This window comes from Eurytemora carolleeae, unplaced genomic scaffold (genome assembly GCF_000591075.1).
Source record: "Eurytemora carolleeae unplaced genomic scaffold, Eaff_2.0 scaffold516, whole genome shotgun sequence".
Lineage (NCBI taxonomy): Eukaryota > Metazoa > Arthropoda > Copepoda > Calanoida > Temoridae > Eurytemora > Eurytemora carolleeae.
The window spans coordinates 136,344-160,462 of NW_019397079.1; the positions used below are offsets into that span (position 1 = coordinate 136,344).

General features: G+C 33.3%; 1 protein-coding gene across 1 annotated transcript; it reads left to right on the plus strand.

Annotated features, from left to right (window-relative positions):
• The first annotated feature begins 410 nt into the window (after window positions 1-410).
• Window positions 411-23,949, plus strand: LOC111711674 (E3 ubiquitin-protein ligase RFWD3). The gene is made up of 24 exons (XM_023486070.1): window positions 411-623; window positions 1,195-1,246; window positions 2,155-2,231; window positions 2,884-3,069; window positions 3,833-4,316; window positions 5,188-5,339; window positions 6,056-6,107; window positions 6,727-6,843; window positions 8,153-8,257; window positions 8,618-8,695; window positions 8,838-8,909; window positions 9,654-9,710; window positions 9,986-10,056; window positions 13,088-13,158; window positions 13,821-13,919; window positions 14,332-14,419; window positions 15,032-15,118; window positions 17,147-17,238; window positions 17,751-17,795; window positions 18,405-18,489; window positions 19,038-19,089; window positions 20,749-20,830; window positions 23,400-23,558; window positions 23,935-23,949. The coding sequence occupies exons 1-24, from the start codon at window positions 575-577 to the stop codon at window positions 23,947-23,949; spliced, it is 2,427 nt and encodes an 808-aa protein (XP_023341838.1). The 5' UTR covers window positions 411-574.
• The last annotated feature ends 170 nt before the right edge of the window (window positions 23,950-24,119 follow it).

Genomic DNA, 24,119 nt, shown 5'->3' on the forward strand with positions numbered 1-24,119 from the left:
CGAATTTACGGTTGATTTTTATTTGATCAATTTATTTTAATTTTCGTTGAAAAAGATTTTCGGAGGTTTAAAAAGTTTCAAATTTCAAGTACCCAACTGCATACAATCTACGGAAAGGGTTCAGATTTAATCCTTAAGGGGACCGTTCACTTATTTGGATAATTTCTGGGTAAACTCAACAGCCTATTCGCTGTTCATTAGTATTAGTCTTACTTTTTAAAGACAGCTGTAGCCGGAGATAAAGCCTATTTTTCGTGCAGAATTTGAGCTCAACGGTATGGTACGAAAAATCGGCTTTTTTCCGGCCACAGTTGTCTTTGAAAAGTAAGACTAATACTAATCAACAGCGAATAGGCTGTTTAGACTACCCTGAAATTACCCAAATAAGTGAACGGTCCCTTTAAAAATAGATAGTAAATACCCATGATCTATAAAACAAATATAAAAAATGTGATACTGATAATATTGACCAACAATTGTATGACTGGTCGCTCTTTAGTAATAGTAATACTCAAAAATTTAAAGAATAGTACGTTATGAATTTGTAAAATTTAGATAAATAAATTTCAGAAAAATGAGCGATGAAGAAGACATATTTAGGGCAGTAACCCCTGACCTTTACGGTAAAGCTATACGATAAGATAATATAAGAGAAGGATGTGAAAACCCCCCCATCTTGGAGAGCCCAGACCGCCATCGGAGCTAACTCCACTGAGCTGTGGTATAGTTTGTAGAAAAGTTAGATTTTAAAAAACAGCCAATAGAACTGGGAATCTGANCTTGAACTAGTCGTAAGGTCGGAGCTTAAGCAATGCGTTAATTCGTACCGTTCGAGTCCAAGGGATTAAATTTCTTTTGGGTATCTCTTAACATCTGACCAAGCAGAAGTCACAAAAGTGTGTTCTATGACAAGAAGAGATCATAAAAAATATGTTTCTTGTGTCCCCGCTGTAGCACTTAATTATCAAAAGTTTGAAATTGACTTGAATTTCACTCTCACATAGAAAATGTTTTACATCAGGTCTTCCTTTACTCTTTCAGATACAGCTATTACTTTTTAATTTCATATTTTTTATCTCGTCCGGCTTGAAAAATTATAAAGCTTTTCTGTAAAAAATTTAATTTTAAAGATGATTCATTTAAAATTCGAAGTTTTAAGAATGTTTTAAACATTTTAAAAGGGAAATATTTTAGGTTCCCGTGTTAGAGATGACAATGAAGTTCTGGAGTCTTCCCCTGTAATAAGGTTGACTCAATTTTAAGATTCTTTAACAAAAATGTCTTCGCTTCGCACCCATTTTCTAACTCAACTTTTAATTGTGGCTTTATCTCTGAGCATCTTCTCTTTGTACAGTATAAAACAAATACATAGAAAAGTTTGCGGATTTCATAATATTTTTTCGCACATTTTCAAAATTTTATACGAATAAAATTTTAAACACAAATTTTTTAAATTTTGATCATTCATATACCTTCTCTGGGGTCACGTGAGGTCCCACACAAAATTTGGGCCCGATCGGTTCAGCCGTTTTGATGTTCATAGGATACAAACAAACAAACAGACACCCAAGCTAAATTTATATATAGATTAAAAGGATTGTTAACGTAAGTTCAAGTGACCCTCCATGCAAAGATGGCAATGCCCGATTCTCAACACTAACCTAAAAAGCATGATTAAGTATGAATTAAATATCGATGTATAAATATAATTGTGGTTTCTCTACAAAAAATAACTTGTGCATTTCTAATGCAAGAAAGCAATAAGGTGTTTTTTAGTAATATACACTTTTTATCTTCAACATTATAAATCAGAAATTTAAAATTCGGTGATGGTGATGGACCAAACCTCTGTAGAGTAAAAAAGTAGATGTTGGTTCCACATTTTTTGAAAATATTTTTCGGTCTGGGTTGACCCTCGTCAGTTTTAACGATATAATAACCATCAAAAAAGATAAAAAAAAAATGTTGTTTAAAAATCACAAGAAAAAAGATAATTCGCAAAATCAGTCAAAAGTTTCAAGGTTACTGCTGTAATGTTAATCGAAAATTGCCATCTATAAATGGGGGTTCACTTGAAAGTACACTTACAGTCCCTTTAAGAATCGTTCACGCCTCGTTCCAAGGCTTTATGATTCAAAGATGGTTGAAATTTAGATCTCAGCAACCTCAGCCCAGAACCAGGTCCACAGCCTCTCATAGAAACATTCAGAGGATATTAGAGGCTGATACAGGTAGGACTTATGTGTTGTTAATTCAGGGAGAATAATAGTAATTCAATTTGTTGTCTTTCAATAATAATAATTATAATAATAATAACATCATGTTAACGATTACAATAATTTATCAAAATAAATTCATATATCTAGATTTATTTACAATATTCTTTACCCAAATTTGCCCCATCTGTTGTTAGCGAAAGGGTTATAGCTGGCAGATCTTATCTTATCTTACCCTAAAATTTTTTGATTTTTAAAAATGTATTTGTTAGCAAAATAATTATAAACAAACAAACATAAAGAAACATGAATATGCGGAAATAGTAAAGATACGTTAACCAAGAGTAGAGTAGGAGTAGGATTCGGGTCGGGGAAAACACGTTTTACGGTATTAAGCATAAGTTATGCACATGTTAATCTGTATCTTTTGTCGCTCAAAGGATTAGATTTATTCCTCTGTGATAGCATATGGTCGGAGGGAGGAATGACTAACTAAATATTAGGGTGAAGCACATTGTCTAGAAATTAAGAAATAGTTACAATGTTTATTGTGTAACAGATGCTTTAGATCCAATTCTATTCATGTGAATCAAGTTAATTTGTAATTATTTTGATTCTTTTTGATTTTTAATTATACAAATTGTTATATTTTAATTTGTATATTTAGAAAGTGATACTGAAAGTGATACTGATACTCCTGCCATAGCTGTTATAGATACTAATACAATTGCTGAAAATCGTGCCGGAGCTGCTATTAATACTGATGCAACAGCAGATAATATTGCCATTGTCACAGATTCTGATACTGTAAACATAATCGACACTGAAGCTAGAGTCGGTACATCAACTGAAGGTGATAACTTTCCTTTATTAGAATTTTAAGACATTGCCACTTTTTAGAATGAAAGTTTACTGTTTTACACATTTTTTACTACAGGGTGTCCCAAAAAAATGGGAATTCAGTGACGAATTCGATATCGTCTTAGTTATGGTTTAGCATTGTAATACCTAATTTCAAAAGCCAAGCTATTATTATGTCTGTTAGAGTTTATTTAATGAAAACGGTAAATGGCCGTAAAGATGTGTCTATAATGTCTCCGCAAGATGAACAGTGAAGACGGACAAGTTTACTCTGTTTGTATACTGCAATTTTCTTGTTTTACTAAGTACAACCGTATGCAGTCAAAACATAAACAAATAAAATGTGAACATAGCAGACGAAACTCTTACAGATTACAGCTTTCTCAGTTGGTATCACTAAACTAAATCAAAGAATTATTTGAAAAGACGATATCGAATTTGTCATTGAATTCCCATGTTTATTGGGACACCCTGTAGCTTTGGTACCGTATGTTATGTATCTTAAACTTACTGTGGACGTTATCTCATGTGACCAACCATTTGTAGACTGCAGTTTGTCCAATTTACAACAGTATCCTTTTAACCTTTTTACGTTTAGTTAAAAAATTTAATTTTCAAATGTGGTTTGAGCATTATGCATCAGAGAAAATGAAGGAAACTTTTAAATTTAACATTTAACACATTTTCTCCCATCTTTTTTTTATCTTCTTTTGGTGAATAAGTATTGATCAAATTTTAAAAGCATGTTTTTTTAGAAAATGACAGACCGTTCTCCACATTTCTGACTATTGAAGGAGCTAGAACTAGATCTAGAAATAGTATCAGGTCATTCCATCTAGGTTCCAATACTAGTTCTCTGGTAGATCTACCAAATGGTGAAGCTGTACCTGATGTTATAAGTGTAGATGAAAGTGTTGCACTGGAATCAATCAATGATCTGCCAATTCCAACCTTTTCCGGTGTTCCTAATACAAGGGAAATGGCACAATCTACTAGTGTCATTGTACACCATACAAGTGAAAATGCTCAATCTACAAGTGCCGGAATATTCAATACAAGTGCCAGTCTTCGTTCTACAAGTGAAAATGCTCAATCTACAAGTGCCAGAATCTCGGCTACAAGTGATTCTCTGTCAGCAAGTGACGATGCCACGTCTATGAGTGCAGGAGTTATCACTACAAGTGCTACAGAAGTGTCTCCGTATTTCTTAAACCCCAACCACCCTCTTCCAGGAAACAGGTAATTTGTTTGTATTTTATTCTAGTTGGTCCAATTATCAATCGTTTTCGTAAGACTTAAAAGGGAATGCAGAGTGCAGACGGGATTTCAAGTTCAGACTCTGTTTATTAAGTGGAATGTCTGATTTACAACGGTACCCTCAAAAGCTTTGTATTTGATATTATTGATCATCTCTTTGAATTTATATGTTTTCAATCTTGGCTTCTCTGCAAAGTGACCTGCTTTAGAAACAATGGAGGACAATGCCAGAATTAAAGACTTCAACTGAAAACACCACGGTTAAAAAGGGTACCGCTGTGAATTTGGTATGCCCTTCTCTAAATAAAGGTCAATTAAATGACAGCCACAATATTTTTTATTTTACGGAAAAAACAGGGTGTCCCACGAAACATGACAGCATCAAAACGAATTAAAAGTCGTCTTTGATATTTGAAATAATTTGCGACATTTATTCCTCATCTTATAGGTAGAATTTTAGAATTAATAATCAACAAATTACCCCTAGTCTAGGTATTTTCAAAATGTTGTCTGCCTTTTTTGTGCTTTCAATAATACCGGAGAAACGAAGAATTTCCAAATTCGACGTTCAAAACTCCTACTTTGGGGGTGGATACGTTTTCAGAATTAGTTTTTTTCAATTATGTCGTAAACATTAATATTTGAACTATAAATTCTGCCAGATCAAATAGTCATAGTTTGAAATATCAAAGCTTTAAATCATCAGGCTGCAAAGATATAATTGTTTAAAGTTAGAGTTTGAGTTAGGTGTTCAGTTCCTCTGCGTTACTGACAGCGAATAAAATTGAATAAAAAATCATTTTTAATATATGTAAATCATTTCATATTGTTTAAGAAATAATTTAAATTTCAGGAATTTAAACGGTAGTTCAGTAGATTTTCAGACTGATGATGAACAGCTGACGGCTGTAACAGACACAGCTGCTGCTACGAAGAAGGAGAAAAAGAAGGGGAAAGGGAAAAAGAGGAAAGCTACTAACAGCTGTGAGGAGGATGCCGATGAAGGTTATTTTTGAAGAATTTCGGAAAATGAATTATTTGTAGGGAAACATATGATTCTGAGTTTTGGAACGGGTGGGGGGATCTTGCTAAATGATGTCAGTTTTTTAAATTGTTTCTCTTAAATTGTTAAAAATCATTTGTCTTCAAATTATATCCTATGGTACATAAAATTGAATTGTTATTATTATTTTTATTATTATTGTTATTGTTATTATTATTTTTATTATTATTATTATTATTATTAGATGAATAGAATGTACACTGAACATTATGTTAAATATTAATACATACACAGTTTGTACATTGTTCATTGTACATACAGTTCAATATGTAATTTTTATTCTTTGTATTTTTTTTCTGGTTTTTAAGCAATCTAAATTGTAACAAAAATGCTATTCCCAAATATCAAATTTTACACATCAATAACTTTCCTGTTTTATTATTCATAAATATTTTGCTAATTTACATGAATTCTTAAATTTTTGGGTTCTGTCTAGCATGGCTTTTTTAAATGCAGATACAAACAGGAAAAGTTACTTTTAACATATTTAATTATTTATTTTTTAAATTTTAATTTTAACAAAATCCTATAAATAATTCTATGATAGCAGCTGCAAATATTTCTGTTCTCTAGATCCTCATTTTCTTCTTTTTGTTCTTGCATCATCCATCATGTTCGGCTAATGATGAAAAAGAAAGTATATTTTTCTTTATTTTAGGAAGTTGCTGCACAATATGCTTTGAACCTTGGAGTAATTCCGGAGACCATAGGTATATTTTAACTAGATAAGAAAATATCTAGATGTAAGGAGGTTTCTCAATGGTTTATTTATTTAAGTGACAACTTCCCAAGGGTATTTTCACAAGTGGAAACTTCCCAAATGTAAAAATATCCAAAGCGGCAACTTCCCAAGTTCCCAAGTCAGTCCTGGCCGTAGCACCCAGTCCTCTAGCCTGTTCTAGCCCCATCGTTCGGCCCCCTGGCCCAAATTAGCCACAGTGCTCGGACCACATTGCAGTCTGCCGCGGCTCGGAAGGCCTAAACTAACCTGTGGAAAGTTGCAGCTTAGGAAGCTGTACAATTGGGAAAATGCCACTTGGGAAATTGTCACTTCGTAAGTCGCCCATAGAAAAATGTCTTTGGGATAATACCTAAAACCATACATTTATATTAGAGAAGAAATATTTGAGGATAAGATTTTGAATCGTCAGAAATTCTAATTCTAGAAACTTTAATGTGAATATCTACGTTTTTCATTTTGAAAATTTTCTAACTTCTAAAATCATAAAATTTAGCTAAAAATACCTCGATAAAATGACTCAATTCATTAAAAATTTACTTGAAATCACATTGATGCTCGCTAATATCAATATCATTTATTTATTTCAGGATTGCGTCTCTAAGATGTGGACACTTCTTTGGGTTTATCTGTATAGAGAAATGGTTGAAGGGGACCGGGGCATCTTGTCCAAACTGTAATGAAAAATCTACCAAAAAGGATATCAGGTACTGCATGTCGAGGGGAGGAAGGCCAGCCACAACAACTTCTAGTCTGAGCCACATTTTTCTCATTTTCTCGTCCGAGCCACCTCGAAATCCTCGTCCTTCGAATATTGTATTTTTAAAGTGTTCAATTCTCCAAGATAAAACAATTTTCTACGAATCGGGTCACGCAAGAGCATAAACTAAATATTTAATTGTTGTAAATCGAAAAAAAATACTTTCAATAGAAATTTAAAGTTTTTGAGTTCAATGTCCTAAAAAATATTTACCTTTTTTTACGCGCATTTTTAGATGATCTAGGTACGTGTAGAATGCCGCAAAAAATTCCAAGTTTTTTTGTTAATTATATCGAAAACCATAGAATTTTTTCGGGTGGTTCTATGGGGAAAATTCTAGGCAAATATTTTGCTATTTATTTTGTATTACGAAGGTTAGCCATTACGGAGGCAGGTGAGATTTAAGTTTCATCTAAATAAAGTTTGACATCATTCTCACGGCTTTGAAGATTTCAACATGATGTTATCATTGCAATACTTTAGTCTATCCATATTTTATGCCCTAAAGTGGCCTGATTTTTAAAAGATAGCTTTTTCTTCAAGAAGTAGAAATTTTTATAACGCATAATAAGTGAAGGACGAGGATTTCGAGGTGGCTCGGACGAGAAAATGAGGATAATGTGGCTCGGACGAGAAATTGTTGTTTGTGACTGGCCTTCCTCCACTCGCATGATCGACTCACAACAATTGAAAAATCAAGAATGAATTAGTTACTTAGTTTGTTTAGCTTAAAATTGATTTTCCTTAACTTTGTATTCTGATATAAAGTCAATTGGAAATTTTATGCTAAAAAGGCATTCAACACTTCTGATAAAAGAATAACGATAGCTTGCCCTTTTTGCTCAGATATTAAAGATGAAGACGATTTTTTTAAGCTTTTATTCCTATTGTCCAATTTAATTTAATTTAATTTAATATAACTGGTGGTGGATAGTTAGTATTTCTGGACAATGACTTAACAACTTTCAGAAATTTAAATTAAAGATTTATTTTTAGCATTGAAAAATTAAATAGGCTTTAAGGGTTGTGAAAGTTTCTACACAAAACGGACATTTTTAAGCATATTTTGAAAATGCGCGTTTTGACATCCTTTATGTTAGATTACAAATTTTTTTACTCTTTTTAATCTTTTTTTTCTTTTCTTTGCAAAATCGTCTTTGCTTTCTTCGATTCTTTAGCAAACAAAGCTTGTGTTAAAATTAAAACAAATGGGTTCAGCTGATATAAATCTTTAATTATATATATATTACATTCAGGGTGCACTATGTATCTAAGTTAAAAGCTCTTGATACAAGTGAGAAGGATCGAGCTCTGGCAGACCTTGACAAGGAGAAAACTAACAGCAGGGAGATTCAACTCAGGTACACTATCATGGGTGGGGGGGATATTTTGGGGGAAGATTATTTCCCCAACTGTCGGCTATAATTCAAAGTGAAAGTTACGTATTAAAAAGTACATAAATTTTAAAAGAACAACCTCTCAATTCTTGTTATAGCTTTAGACTGTAAAATAAAAAATAATCATAAGGCTTATTTTTCCCTCAATTTTAATTTTGTTTTGTTTGATTGATTTTTTAGTTGATTGACTATGTGATTGATTGATAAATTGCGTAAGTGATTGAGTGATTGATGGATTAATTGCGTAGGTGATTGAGTGATTGGTTGACTGATTGATTAAATGATTTGTCTGTTTGTTGATTGATTGATTTATTGATAATTTAGGTTGACTGAGTACCAAGTTCGGAACCGTCTGCTTCAAGAAGAAATAGAGAAACTTCAACGCGAACTTCACCAGTATAGGTGAGGGGTAATATATTGCATTTAAGTATTACTGCCCCCCTCCCCTTCATTGGAAACTTTTGTATTCTTTGATGTCATCTTATCTATAAAATTTTGTTAAAATTAAAAAAAATTATGTTAAAAATACTCTGTAATATTCTAGAAAGTTCCGAGGTGATCTACCTCCAGCTTTACAGAACTCTCAACCATCTTCTATACCTTCAACCCCTACCAGGTGAACTGAAGGCTTTAGCCTAAAAGAGTTACGCGCGCTTGCCGTGTTGAATTACAAGGAAGAGAGAAATTAGTTTATATTTTAGGGTTAGGTTAGGTTAAGACACTTTACAGGCCGAGTGCTGTGGCTAAGACAGGCTAGGTGGCCGAGCGCCGCGGCCAGGACAGTTTAGTGGGCCGAGCGCCGCGGCTAGGAAAGGCTCTTTCTCTGTCATGTAATTTTACGCGGCATGCGCGCAACTCCTTTGGGCTTCTACCCAAAACTGAATACAGTGGAGACCTATTGAAACCTGGAAAAGGAAGACGACGTTTGATCAGTGTAGTTGATGATGTTAAAGAGCAAGTAGTTTTATCAGTAGCTTGAAGATTAACTTAATTAGAGAAATGGATAATAAATAATTCTTGTGTTTAATGTACATTGAAATGTAGTTTAAATCGAAACAAACTGTCTTCCTATACCTATGGGTCCCACTTAATATCTAACAATTATTCGTATTAACGAGTGTCCCCCATCAGATGGGATTATTCTCAAGCAAAACTTTGTGCAGAATATTCAGTGAACCCTGTATTACTTGCATTCAAATATTTATGGTTGTAATTGGGTTCTTTCAATCATGCTTCCCAAAAATTAAAGGTCTGTCCGATCCAACGTTATTTGTTACACCCTGTTTATCAATTGTTATCTGGATTTTTGACCTTTCATTTCTTTGGCTTGCTTTGTTCTTTCTTTATATTTATATTTTAGGTTGGTTTACCAGAAAAGATATGAAATGGTTAGACCTGGAACAGAGAAAACCTGCAGGTATTGTCAAACTCTGGTGTAATTTTAAGTAAACCTCCATTATTAGAGGGGTATGCCGGATTTTATACTGGTACTCGCCGTTAAACCTTTATCTGATCATAATTGTGGATCATCAAGACTGAAGATGATGTGCGAACTAGATTTACCCCACTTTTTGAAACTTCGTCACTATTTTCTCAAAAACTTAAATTCATAATTTTATATTAATACATTTTGAGGACAAATATAAAAGTTTTTTTTTCCTAAAGAATTATCATCCCTGTTTTTTTTTCTAGAGTTCTAGCATATTCTGAATACCTTGGTATGCTGGTCATTTCACAGCCAAGCTTTACAGCTCTAGCGCCAGGTATTCTACAAAGTCATTGTGCGTCCGTATTATCTGTCCTGAATGTGCGACCTGTATGTGTGTCCCGAATGTGCTTCCTTGTGGGTTCTCAACTCAATGTGCGTTAAAATTATGTGTATTGTGTGTCAGCAATGGGAGTTCACCTTGTGCGTCTTCAATGTGCCTTCTCTTTGTTTGTTCTCCATGTGCGTCTTCAATGTGTGTTCTCTATGTGTGTCATTAACATGTGTACACTAAGTGCGTCTTCAATGTGTGTTCAATATGTGCGTCTTCAATGTGTGTTCAATATGTGCGCCTTCAATGTGTGTTTACCACATGTATCTTTGATGTGAGTTCACTTTGTGTGTCTTCAATGTGAGTTCACTATGTGCGTCTTTAATGTGAGTTCACTTTGTGCGTCTTCAATGTGTTTACACTTTGTGCGTCTTCAATGTACACTTTGTGCATCTTCAATGTGTGTTCAGTGTTCACCATGTGTATCTTTAATGTGAGTTTACTTTGTGTGTCTTCTATGTGAATTCATGATGTCCGTCTTTTATGTGAGTTCACTATTTGCGTTTTTAATGTGAGTTCACTTTGTGTGTATTAAATGTGAGTTCACTATGTGCGTCTTCAATGTGTATTTAATATGTTAGCTTCAATATGTGTTCACCACATTTATCTTTAATGTGAGTCCACTTTGTGCGTCTTCATTGTGCGTTCTCTTTGTGCGCCTTTAATGTGAGTTCACTATGTGCATCTTTAATGTGAGTTCACTATGTGCGTCTTTAATGTGAGTTCACTTTGTGCGTCTTCAATGTGTGTTCTCTTTGTGTGTCTTTAATTTGAGTTTACTATGTGCATCTTTAATGTGAGTTCACTATGTGCATCTTTAATGTGAGTTCACTATGTGCGTCTTTAATGTGAGTTCACTTTGTGCGTCTTCAATGTGTGTTCTCTTTGTGTGTCTTTAATTTGAGTTTACTATGTGCATCTTTAATGTGAGTTCACTATGTGCGTCTTCAATGTGAGTTCACTATGTGTGTCTTCAATGTGAGTTTACTATGTGCATATTAAATGTGTGTTCAATATGTGCATCCTCCATATGTGTTCACCATGTGTGTCTTCAATGTGAGTTAACTATGTGCGTATTAAATGTGTGTTTACTGTGTTCATCCTCAATTTGTGTTCACTATGTACGTCCACAATGTGAGTTCGCTATGTGCTTCTTTAATGTGAGTTCACCACATGTATCTTTTAACGTGAGTTTACCATTTGCATTGTGCGTCCTGAATGTACATCCTTACTTGTGCTTTCATCATAATTGCGCCCTCCCTTGATACTAGATGGGGAACCCTTCTTTGCCTGGATTATTTTTCCTTTACAGGTCAACCTACTCAACCGAAAAGTGTTAACCTATGCTAAGAAAATTTCCTTAATTCTACCAAGTACACTAATTTATTTGGAGGCAAATCGGTTTAGAAGTTCCTGAGTTCTGATTGGACATCAAAACAAACAAACATGCAGACACCAAGACAGACAAACTAAATCTGAACTTTAAAAAATAGACAACACTGTCAACCCCCCCCCCCCCTTCTTTCTTAAAGCCATTGTTAGATATGATCTCTCTGTAATCTCCTTAGAATAACGGTCGACTGGTTTTATTATTATTAGAAAAGCATTTATGTTCTTAAAATAGAACTCCAGGAAGTGATATTACTCTATCCAATTATGATTGTTTTTATGAAAGATTATACAATGTACATACAGTCTTTCTGCTCCCTCCCTCCTTCTTTATACACCCTTCCCTACTCAGTACTTACCTTTCTTCTATTTTTAACTTTATTAATTTATTTTAATTAAATACAATATTTTTGAATTTCTATATAATATCCGATGGAAACATTTTTAGACTTATATATTTCTTGTTTTTCATTCTTTCTTTCTTCATGATTGTCCATTCCTTGTCCATCCTTCAATCATACTTTGACTAATTTTGAAAATAAAAATAAATAACCATAAAGTAAGTTAATTTTTCTTCCATGTTTCTTAGCGCGCGTTAACGTCACTAAATAGAACCAAAATTTCTATCTTGAAGAGTAAAACTTACCAATACAGGAAAAAAATCTATTTGAAAAAATGTATATTTCAAGTCAAATTTTTAAAATTTCTTTCCTTTATTGCTTTTCTTGGGAACTTTCGGGGAGGAGAATTCATGTATAAACTTTTATTCAAACTTTTTTGATTTTACCGGACACTTGTGAGAAAGAAAATTCAAGCTGAATTACCTTCCCTATTCTGACTTTCCAGTAAGCATACAGGGAGAACCAGAAAACTCTGGAATAGCAAGACGACTTATAGACTCAAGTTATGACTTTAAATTGTCCAATTTACATGAACTAAATGAATTACAATGAAACTATGAAAACTATCTCATGGTTTTCTTGAATACCACTTTTTCTTCTTCCTCTCCCTGAAACACTTTTTCACTTCATCTTTTTTATTTCTCTGCTCTATTTGGTCAAATTTTGATATCTTTTGCCCCTGTACATAATTTAGATGAGCTTAACAAGATTTATCTGATGAGATACTTCAAACTCAAAAATCACCGTTATTTGTAATTTATTTGAAGTTGGAGGCATCTGGACATTTAGAGCATTGACAGGGGCGTACGAGGGCATTTGTTTAGGGGGGCACAATTTGCGTGCCCCCCCCCCCTCAGCCTCTCAGGCGGGGCACGCGTAGCATCGAGCATCGAGCTGTATATTTTCTTTGCCTGTTTGTTTGTAACCGATAAACGTCAAAACGGCAGAACCGATCGGGCCCAATTTTTTTGTAGGATCTCACATGATCCAAAAGTGGTAACAAGAAATCAGTGGAAAGATTGTAGTCTTTATTGTTTCTGTTTCTTATAAAATGCTCCAAAGGACGATGAAACCTGTAACGTATAAATTTCTAAAATGCGCTCCGGACTTTTCATTAAATATCAACATTTCTGTGTGATCATTCCGCAGTTTTCTGGTAATTTTTTACATTGGTTATAATTGATCAGGGTTTGGTGTACGGCAGTTCAACGTGCTGGACCAAAAGGTCGGGAACTTCATCTCCCTCTGCAAGGAACAGGTCAGATTTCGTCTTCTTTCGGATTTTTTTTAACTTGTTAGAAACAGGTCTTGGACCAATATCTATTTTCATCCAAAAAATGGTTCCGAGAACAAGGATCTTTTAATATTAAACTGACTCTCCATTTAAGGCAGTGCTTAGGATCCGGATCCGGATACGTTGGATCTGCAAGATTTTGGCTTCCTGGATCCGGATCCGCAAAAAAATAATGGCATCTTAATTTATACAATACTATATCTAGAATTATCCTGTATTATCTAGATAAGAGATCTATTCAGTTATATTTCTAGTATGATCCTGTATTATCTAGATAAGAGATATATTCAGTTCTACATCTGTTATTATCCTGTATTATCTAGATAAGAGATATATCCTTCAGTTCTACAACTAGTATTATCCTGTATTATCTAGATAAGAGATATTTCCTTAGTTCTATATTTTGTATTATCCTGTATTATCTAGATAAGAGATATTCAGTTCTATATCTAGTATTATCCTGTATTATCTAGATAAGAGATATGTCCTTCAGTTCTATATCTAGTATTATCCTTTATTATCTAGATAAGAGATATATCCTTCAGTTCTATATATAGTATTATCCTGTATTATCTAGATAAGAGATATATTCAGTTCTATATCTAGTAGTATCCTGTATTATCTAGATAAGAGATATGTCCTTCAGTTCTATATCTCAGCATCTGCTACTGTCCTGTGGTCAGGATAGAACGGCAAGAATCACTAATATGTCTAATGGCCATAAGGTGACTTTTTAAAACTTTTTGTTAACAGAAATTAGATGAGTCAAGTATTTCTTCTTTTGTTCTATACTTTTCTATAGCTATATCAATCAGTTTTGTTAGTAGATTGATCAGTTCTGTTGGTATATTATTCATGCAGCCTGTTGGTAGATTGATTAGTTTTGTTGGTATATTTATCAGTTTTGTTGGTAGATTGATAATTTTTGTCGGTAGATTTAGTTTTGTTGGCAGCTTATGATTTTTGTTAATCGATTGATCAGTTTTGTTGGTAGATTTATCAGCTTTGTTAGAAGATTTATCAGCTATATATGTAGATTGGTCAGTTTTAAATTGAGTTTTAAACTAGTTACAGTTACTGTTATGTTTGTTTATTGACTGACTGATTAATTTATTATTGATTGATTGATTGATCTAGGTGACTGAGTTTCAATGTGATCACCAGGTGTGGGCCTGTGATTGGTCTGCAGCAAACGATCATCACGTTTACCTTGGAACTCAGAAAGGTTGGTTCAGCTAGAAGTTTAACCAGTTCAGGTCAAACTTTATGAATGCGGTCAATATTTACCGGGATCAACTTAGAATGGGTTTACAATCTGAATTTTAAGAATAAAGTTCAAATTAAATCAGAATTTTAGGGACATCCTACTTACCTCAGATACCTCAAGAAAAAATTTCATCCTAATCGGTCCAGCAGTTTGGCCTGCTTTAGACAACATATACAATACATACACGAATGTTTTGTTTTATTATATAGACTAGCTGAACAGCCTGGCGTTGCCCGTGGAAAAAAAAATTTGAAAAGAATATTTTTTAAATTTGAAAGAAAAAATATTTTCGAATTTTTTAGCCTTTAACCCCCCCCGGCCACAAAAAAATTCAGCCCAGTCGGTTCAGCCGTTTGGCTGGCTATACGCACCATATATAATATATATATATACAAATGTCTTGTTTTATTATATAGATTAAGAAATATTTGTGGACTTACAACTTGTTATAGACGTATTTAACTCGAAATTTTTATTTTAAAAATGCACACTTAGATTTCTTGACGGGTGGGTAGTCTTGTATATCATTAAACATGTCATTTAGCTGATTTGTTTTAATGGTGTTTTTAGGAAGTATCCTGGTGTACGATATGAGACAGCCTACTGCCCCTCCTGTAGTTCTCGTATTCCCGGATGGAGACAAGAAACCAATTATAGGTTAGAACTGGTAAACTACATACTCTTCAAACCTTTGTTCAAGTACAGTGATCTCTGGGGTTGGATTTTTCGAAAACCGCTTGAATTCCCTTAAAACCCGGCGTACTCTGCGTAAGCTTAACACAGCTGATCCGGTACTTGTGATTCAGGAATTCACTGAATATTATGCTTTAAGCGGTTTTAAAAAATTCGAAAGAAAAAATATTATTTTCTGCCACAGCTAGACTGGGAATATTAATATTGTTTAGATATAAAACAGCTTGTAAATACATTTTACAAGATTGATGTCCGACAACCTATATCAGTCAAAGGTTTAAAGTTAAACATAAAAATATTTTCTTTCTATCAACATCAAATACAGAGAAGATTACTTAATTGTCGTCTGCCTGATTTATAGGTCCTACTGTATCGGTCAAACCAATATTTGAAAAATTTGTTCAAATTCAAGATATACAGCTCATATTATAGATAATAAACACCTTTTCAATGGCTAGAAATAATAATTAAATTAATAATTATTCACCTATTGGTTTTTCATCTTACATAACAAAATAATATAAATAAAATCACTAAATCATTATCACTGAATTATTTAAATTCCAATTTAAGTTTATACATGTCATTAAAAAACCAGTTGAAGTTAAAGCTAAAAACAGAATTGAAAATTATATAATAATGATAAAATCAAAATAATTCAAACTTCTGTTTGTAATTCGTTTGAGGAGAAAGATTTTTTCAATATTTAAACATTTCAAGTTTGAATGCATTAAGCTTTTTTCGGATTTATTTGATCTTTAAGAGACATTTTTAAGAGTCTAAAGTGATATCCATAAAACGGTGTTTTAACTTATATATTTATATTTTAATGTTCTGAAATGAAATTGTTGAAAATTACGAAATAAAATAGTAATAAAAACGATAAAGTTCGACTATCGTTTCTATGTTTTTTGGTTTCCACTGTCTCTCAGGGTAAGCCTCTTAAAATAGATATTTTCTAGGTTTAAGATCAGTACCTAATTCAGTTAATATAGCAGGGTTTTCTTATTACACATGTTCAAGGTTTAATATCATCAGTACCTGATTCAGCTACTGCAGGGTTTCCTAATTATACATTTTCTAGGTTTAAGATCAGTACCTAATTCATTAATAGCAGTGTTTCCTAATTATATATTTTCTAGGTTTAAGATCAGTACCTGAAGCAGCTAGGGCAGGGTTTCCTAATTACACATTTTCTAGGTTTAAGATCAGTACCTGAAGCAGCTAGGGCAGGGTTTTCTAATTACACATTTTCTAGGTTTAAGATCAGTACCTGAAGCAGCCAGGGCAGGGTTTCCTAATTCAGGTTTTCTAGTAGCTAACCTATCCAGTCTTTGGTTTGTTTCAAAGGTTAGTTATATTTTCACAATAGGGTTTCCAATCGCAATTCCGTTGCGCGCAATTGCGGTGAACTGTTCTCGAATTGCGCGCAATTGTGCGGAATTACGCGGAATTGCTAGGAATTTACAGGGTTCGCAATTGAGTGCTAGTAAAATCCACTTACGGTGGAAACCCTAATACAAAAGCACACGCAAATGTTGAGGTTTTAAAGGGACAGCATAGTGTAGACTGTATAGTGTACAAGTCATTCTAAGGTAAAAGAACAAAGGCAAAAGATACCAAAAAATATATTTTTTAAAAAATTATTTAAGGTAAATTTATCTTTAAAATAGTAACCATGTAAAAAATCTACAAAAAAATGCTCAAGATTCATAGGGAAAAAAGCCCTACAGTTTCATAAATCGTTACGATAGGTTTTTTAGAGACATCACAACATAAACAAACAAAGTTACTAAGCTTATGTTTTTTTATTGTTATTGTCCTTAAATCATTAAATATGACCTAAATGGAAGGTCACATATTGAAGCTCTGGAAAGAGTTTGAACATTTTGCAATGAATAACAAGATATATCCAGATTAACAATATTTTTATTATTATATCCAGATTAACAATATTTTTATTATTTTAAGATACAAGAAAACATTTTCTAGGTTTAAGATCAGTACCTGAAACAGCTAGGGCAGGGTTTCCTAATTCTGGTTTTCTAGTAGCTAACCTATCCAGTCTTTGGTTTGTTTCAAAGGTTAGTTATGTATATACACACTACACAGGCACACGCAAATATTGGGATTCTAAAGGGACAGTACAGTGTATAGTGTACAAGTCATTTTAAGATAAAAGAACAAAGGCAAAAAATACATTTTTAAAAATTATTTAAGGTAAATTTATCTTTAAATAGTAACCATGTAAAAATCTACAAAATATAATGCTCAAGATTCATAGGGAAAACAGCCTTTCAGTTTCATAAATCGTTACGATAGGGTCATTGGAGACATCACAGCATAAACAAACAAACTACCAAGTTACTAAGCTTATGTTTTTTATTGTTNGTCTTAGTAAAATGATCTCTCACCATATCTTAAATGATGCAACATGACTGGTTAGGCGGGTTCAAACTGCATACTAAATTGTGATTGCTTATTTGTTATTCCTCAAATATGATAAAATATTTTCTTTAATAAGTTCATATTAACATGATTAAATTTATATTTGTATAATTCCTCTAAAAGCATATTACTTCCAAATTTGTCTTAGGATTCCGATGAAACATGGTCCTTCCACAAGCTGAACATGGAACAGGTCCAGACAAAAATAAAATATTGTAGTGACGCAAAATAACGAGAATTTAAACGGACTGAAGAATATATTTTTTCTAATTTACAACATGGCTTAAAATATTTGCTATGTTTTGCTTGAACCGGAAACGGAAGACGACTTTCTGGCTCCTCCACAATATCTTGAATGATCCGTTCGCAAAGTATTAAGTGTCTTTTTATATGTTAAGGGTACAATGGTAAACTTTAACATATATGATGTAGATCTGATTTTTCTGTGAATTTTTATAATCTTTGCCTGTGAAGTTTGTCAGAAGAGAATTCATTAATTCACGGTTCAAGATGGCTGGATATCGTATTATTTCTTGTGAAAAATCTTCGACGTCTCTGTTGGAAGTAAAAAAAAAATTACAAATGTCATCTATGATGAACAAGAAACGTTTTGAATGTTGAATTTAAAGAGTAACCTACATTAGTTTGGGAATTTTTAGCTAATGGATTGGACGTAAAAATAATGTTCAAATACCCAAACATGTGAACAATGAATTTTATAAATATTGCGGAATTACTTATTTTAATAGAATGCATTGCAATTAAAATGATTAATTAAAAAATTACCGTTTTCTCTGTTAAGAAACTAATTTGGAGTTTGGACTTTGACCGGGAATCTTTCTTGGTTCTGGTTGGATGCAAACCCTGCCCTCTTGCGGCGCATTTAGGAACTAACACATATCATACTTTTTGCTGNGGCATTTTTTTACATTGGTGGATACCTTAACTCACAAATTCATTTATTTTTCCTAAAAAAAAAAACTCAACTGTAAAGTTTTTAAAAATAATATTTTTTTTCTATTCTAGCAGGGGAATATGAAAAATAAATGCACCTCAATAAACGATTATTTTTAATCAATATTTATTAGTTTTGGTTTGATTTTTTTTAAAAATTAGGTTAATTCCGATTTAGGTTTTTTTTTATTTAACAGCAGCTTATTAGGGGCTGAGGCAATTTTGTGGATATCATTATCTTTTTTAGCCATTTGATTTGGTCGTCTGTTTCCATTATTAATTTGCTGAATATAAAATTCCATGAAATGATGGCTGACTACTAACAGTTTATTATTATTATTATTACTAATACACTTATGATCATCATTTTTATCATAATTTTTACCCCCTAAAAGGAAATTGTGGGTGTCACACTTTGGGGGTAAGAATGATGAATATTGAATACTAAACATGCTTGATATGTGAACTGTACAATGTACAGTACTTGAGCTGTCGAGTACACAGATAGAGTCCGGCAGAACTTATATAGTCAGGTAAACCGGTTCTAGGAATATAATACAGGGCACATACGTTTCAAAGTTTCATGATCCAAACTAGTACAGGGATTGCCTGGTGTACATAGTGTACCTGCCCGTCTAGTGTACCCAGTATGTGGTTGATCCAGAACGTGTCATGCAACAGAATTAGGCGGTCAGAACTATAGTGAAAGGCGCAAGCAGCCGATCTTGACTGTATACAATTGTATAAAAACGGGAATTGTCTGAGGATTGGGTTTCTGTGGTAGAGGTTGCAGACTCGTCATAATAAATAGTTAAATAGGGTTCACCCCTCAGAAATTTGCTCCCCCTGAGTTAGCTCACCCCTAGTAAATTCCTCTATCTGCCCCTGGGAATGTAGTACATAAATGTCGTCTTCATGTTAATTTCTCCGACAATTTTTTTCATCATTTAAGGGACTGTGACGTCAGTTTCAAGCCAAACCTTTTTCTTCATTGTACAATACATTATACATTATATATTGGTAACTATTGTAACTGTTGTAAGGCGTTGTCTTCGTTCTTTTCTGCTTTCCTTTCCATATGAAGTCAAAAAAGTTGTTCTAAACATCTTTAGACATACATTATTATTAATATTATTATTAACAATCAACCTACAGACAACGTAGCATGACCCGTACAATTACAAGTTACAACTTACAACATATTTCGTCATGTTTCTTTAATAAAAGATAGAAGGAAGACGACAATCCTGTTTTGCGGTTGTTAGTGCATTTTTATTTCAATTTTGTAGTTTGTTTATTTGTTTCTTTGACGTAGCTGGAAGCTAAACAATTACAAAATAAAGTGTCTTAAATACACCAAAAACTGATTAAAATTGAGGGCCGGCTTAAATTTTGAAACGTTGAACAATTTTAAGTGGAACCAACCATATTTGAGCCACGTCTCAAATTTAAGCTGCGGCTCAAATTCTTTAAATTTTGTCTCAAGCTCAAAAAACCAGGACATGGAATGGACTTGATCATCCAGTCCCCTACTGGACTCTAATGCCATCCCTATCCCATTTCATTTGATTTGATTTGATGCAGACCCGAATAAATGTAGACTAGTCTGTGGAATCTGGCTATGGTTTAGAATAAATTTGTTCATCTCTTAAAAAAAAAAATGTGATCCTCTCTTTTTCCTAATCTCAAGACTAATTTAGTCTAGATTAATTTCAGAGATCAGAGATGCGCTCTTTAACTTTTGAAAACCCGGTTTTCAATTTTCCTGTATTTGTGGTGTCATATCAATCGGACTAATGATCGATTGAACTCATAAGTTTTGGATGAATGTTTATTAAGACTAACGTTCAAAAGGACCTTAGTCCTCAAATATGATAAAATATTTTCTTTAATAAGTTCATATTAACATGATTAAATTTATATTTGTATAATTCCTCTAAAAGCATATCACTTTCAAATGGTACGACAGGACAATTAGAAATCAGGTGATTGGTCGGAAGGGTTCATGCCATACAGTCATTGGTGAGAAGGGCTTATTGCATTATGGCATACCGTCATTAGTTTGACTCACCCCCCCCCCCTAAAGTTACGTTAGTTCATTGGATACTTAAATGAAAGGGAGCTTAAGCTTAAGCCGGATCTTAAAGGAAAGGTGGTTAATTGCGGTTATTATTAATATTTCTAATTTTTAGAACTCTGATGGTTGCAAAAGGAGGGAGTTTCAGTCAAAGGAGTTTTCTAAGATCATCACTGCTTCCCTCTCCAACAGGACAGGTATTGTACAACTATTTTTTTATCCTGTTAATTAGCTTCCTCTTTTGTTTCTTCCTTTATAATGCCCTGTTGATAGTTCACATAAGTTAAAAGTTGTATGATCCGAACCAATACAAGGATACCAGTACCGGCCCGTCTAGTGCACCTAGTATGAGGTTGACCCAACGCGTTTTATGGCAGGCTGAACTGTAGTAAAATGCTTTTTCTTTTTAACAGATTAGGTATTTTTTATTTTCATATGCATTTGTTTACAAGTAACAATTTTTAAGCCACTAGGAATTGGTAGTTGATACATGTTTCTAATGCAGATAATAATCATTATTTTCAATATTCTTCTTTCTGTCTACCCTTGTTCACTTTATTTAACTGTGTGGTCTGTGTTATCTGCATACACCTCCCCCCCACAGAAAGGGTAATATGCAATTCTGAACATAGTTGATAAAGCAATTTGTATATCTTTATTTTTGCGGTGTACAGCTGTACAGTGTACACCTTAGTTTAAGTTATACGCTCCTCCACAAGATTATGCAAACTTATCATGAATATTATGCAAACTTATCATGAATATTATGCAAACTTATCATGAATCTGACTTTGTTAATTTTTCTACAGGATTATACTCCGGATATAGATTAGTAGGATTCTGAATCTGCTGCATTATTCATATATCCTGCAGTAATCTAAAAAAAAAGGTTCAAAAAGATCTCCATAGCCTAATACTGCATTCAGCGAGGTTCAAGTACTCCCTAGGACAAGTACTACCATGCCAAATTGCTGATCCCTCTCAGAAAGTTTTGATTAAGATTCCATAGTACAGGGGTTTCTGAGTTCCACTATATCTGCTCGTGAAGTAGGATAAGGTTGGAGGTTTAGGAAGTTTTTGAGGGGTATTGACTCTTTTTAATCATTCTTCCTCTATTTGATTATTACTCTCCTGTTGATGTATGGTCTGACTAAGCATTCCAGCATGTCAGGATACAGCTTTCTCAGCGCCTAGGCTTAAATAACAAGGAAAGCTCGGTAGAAAGGTCTTACACAGACCATGATCTAGGATCAACTAATTCTTCTCCTTTTTCTAGTTTTCATTAAAGTTATATGCTCACTCCTGGTGTGACCTTAAATAACGCCAGTGATAATACTTCAGGAAAACAAACGTATTGGTATTATTAGAATTAAACAGATTAAACCTAGAATAACGACAATATCTTCCACATTATTGATCAGATAACGGTGTCAAGAGTACTGTTGTGAATCGGGCATTGTCGTCTTTACTTGGAAGATTACTTAAAATTTCGCTTACAGTCCCTTTAATAATACTGACACTTTTCACACAATATTAGATAATGAAAGCAAAGATAATTTCATATTGTACGCTAACATAGTTTTAAATAAGTTTCTTAATGCAGAATTAAATACTAGAACAAATGTATAAACAAATATTGCGTCTTAAATGTCGTCTTTCTTAGAAAGACTAATAAAGATATTTTAATTTATATCCCTTGCGCATTTAAAAATCATGTAAGAAACGTAAATTGTTACGGAATCCATTATAATATTTTGAAATTTGATCATGCAGACCCAGGCGTTATTTTACGTGACACCAGAGCCCAAGATTTAAAAGTTTCGTCGGGTCATAATTCCTTAAACCCAGCTTTAAGACCCAATCCTAGACTCAACTCTGCTTGTGTCATATGATTGACAGCTGCGAGATCTTAGGCTCGAATTATGAGTTAGGCCCAATTAAAATATTAACGTTCTCATAATAACCCGGAATGTGCCAATTCCTATCATGAAAATCCGCCAAATAGAATATTAAACCGGATTTTGAACTTAGCTCTGTGTAAAATAAGATGCAGCTTGAATCCGAAAGCTCAAGCCGTAGATAAGGCCCAACGACAGCTTAGACCAAAGTCATATTTTCTTGATTTTTTCTTTAATTCGCCGGCTCTATCCTTTTAAATCTTCATGAAAACTTTATAATTATCGTTTTAAATCAACAGTAAAAATTAGAATAATTTGATTTACTCTAGTTTCATTGATTCTCTTCTCAATGTTTTCTGTGATATTGTTAATATTACGGATTATTTCTATTTGTTTTTTTTGTGTATATTTTCAGTTACTAATGCCAAGGTAGACACTAGTTGTATCAAAACAATAACAAAGGTTCTTTGTCAGAGTGAATGCGGGGCATATTTACTAACTGTTGCTTATACTTAAACCAGTTCCTGAGTATAGTCCAAATACGTCTTAGTAAAATGATCTCTCACCATATCTTAAATGATGCAACATGACTGGTTAGGCGGGTTCAAACTGCATACTAAATTGTGATTGCTTATTTGTTATATCTCATGCTTTGTAGTCGATTAAAAATATGAATGAATGGACTATCGAAACCGGCCCGAATCTGATGTTTCGTCCTGCGTTGTTTGACTTTCACATTTGTAGCTTAGAATATTAAGATTTCAAAGCTGAAAAGTTCTTGTGTATACTGTAAACTCCTAGTTTAGGTGTAGTAATTGGCAAAATCGTTTCAAATTTTCGTTATTTTAGCTGATAATGGTGTATCTAGGTGTATACTGCCTTCAGTAAAGGATCTGGGCAAACCGATCACAGGGTCGTTATTCAAGAGGTCGGCTCTGACAGAGTACTACAGGAACTTAAGGTAAAAACCGACCAGATACTGGCCAAATTCCGACCATGTACGGAGAGAGTTCTTTATGAACTAAAGGTATATAAATACCGACCATATATCTATACAACAGGGTCGTTTTAATAAGAGGTGGCTTTGATAGAGTTCTACATAAACTAAATGTAAATACCGACCATATAGTCGTAATACATCAGTGGTAGGCGATTCTTTACAAGCTTTTTTCGAACGACAAGTAATCAAAGTAAAGCTTTTTAATCGACCTCTTTGTTTCCATGTTTATATGTATCCATGCTTTTAACAGAACTAAATAATCAAGATTAAACATCGAAAGTCGTCTTCTTTGTATTGATGTATGCGACGACGACTGTAAACTTGAATCTAATATTTATAATTTTAGCAGTTTGCAACATACAGTCTAAGTAACATGATAATATTTAATATAAATTGTTTCCAGGNAAATTATGTTTGATGTTTTTTTATCCCCCCCACACTTCAGATTAAACAAAACTAAGCAGAATAGGAAGACGACATCAATAATGGTATTTGATGTTGTTATAGGGTTAATTTGTTATGTCTCATATTTATTGGACTGTTTGAAGGAACTGTCAGGTTAATATTAAGTGACCCACCATGCAAAAT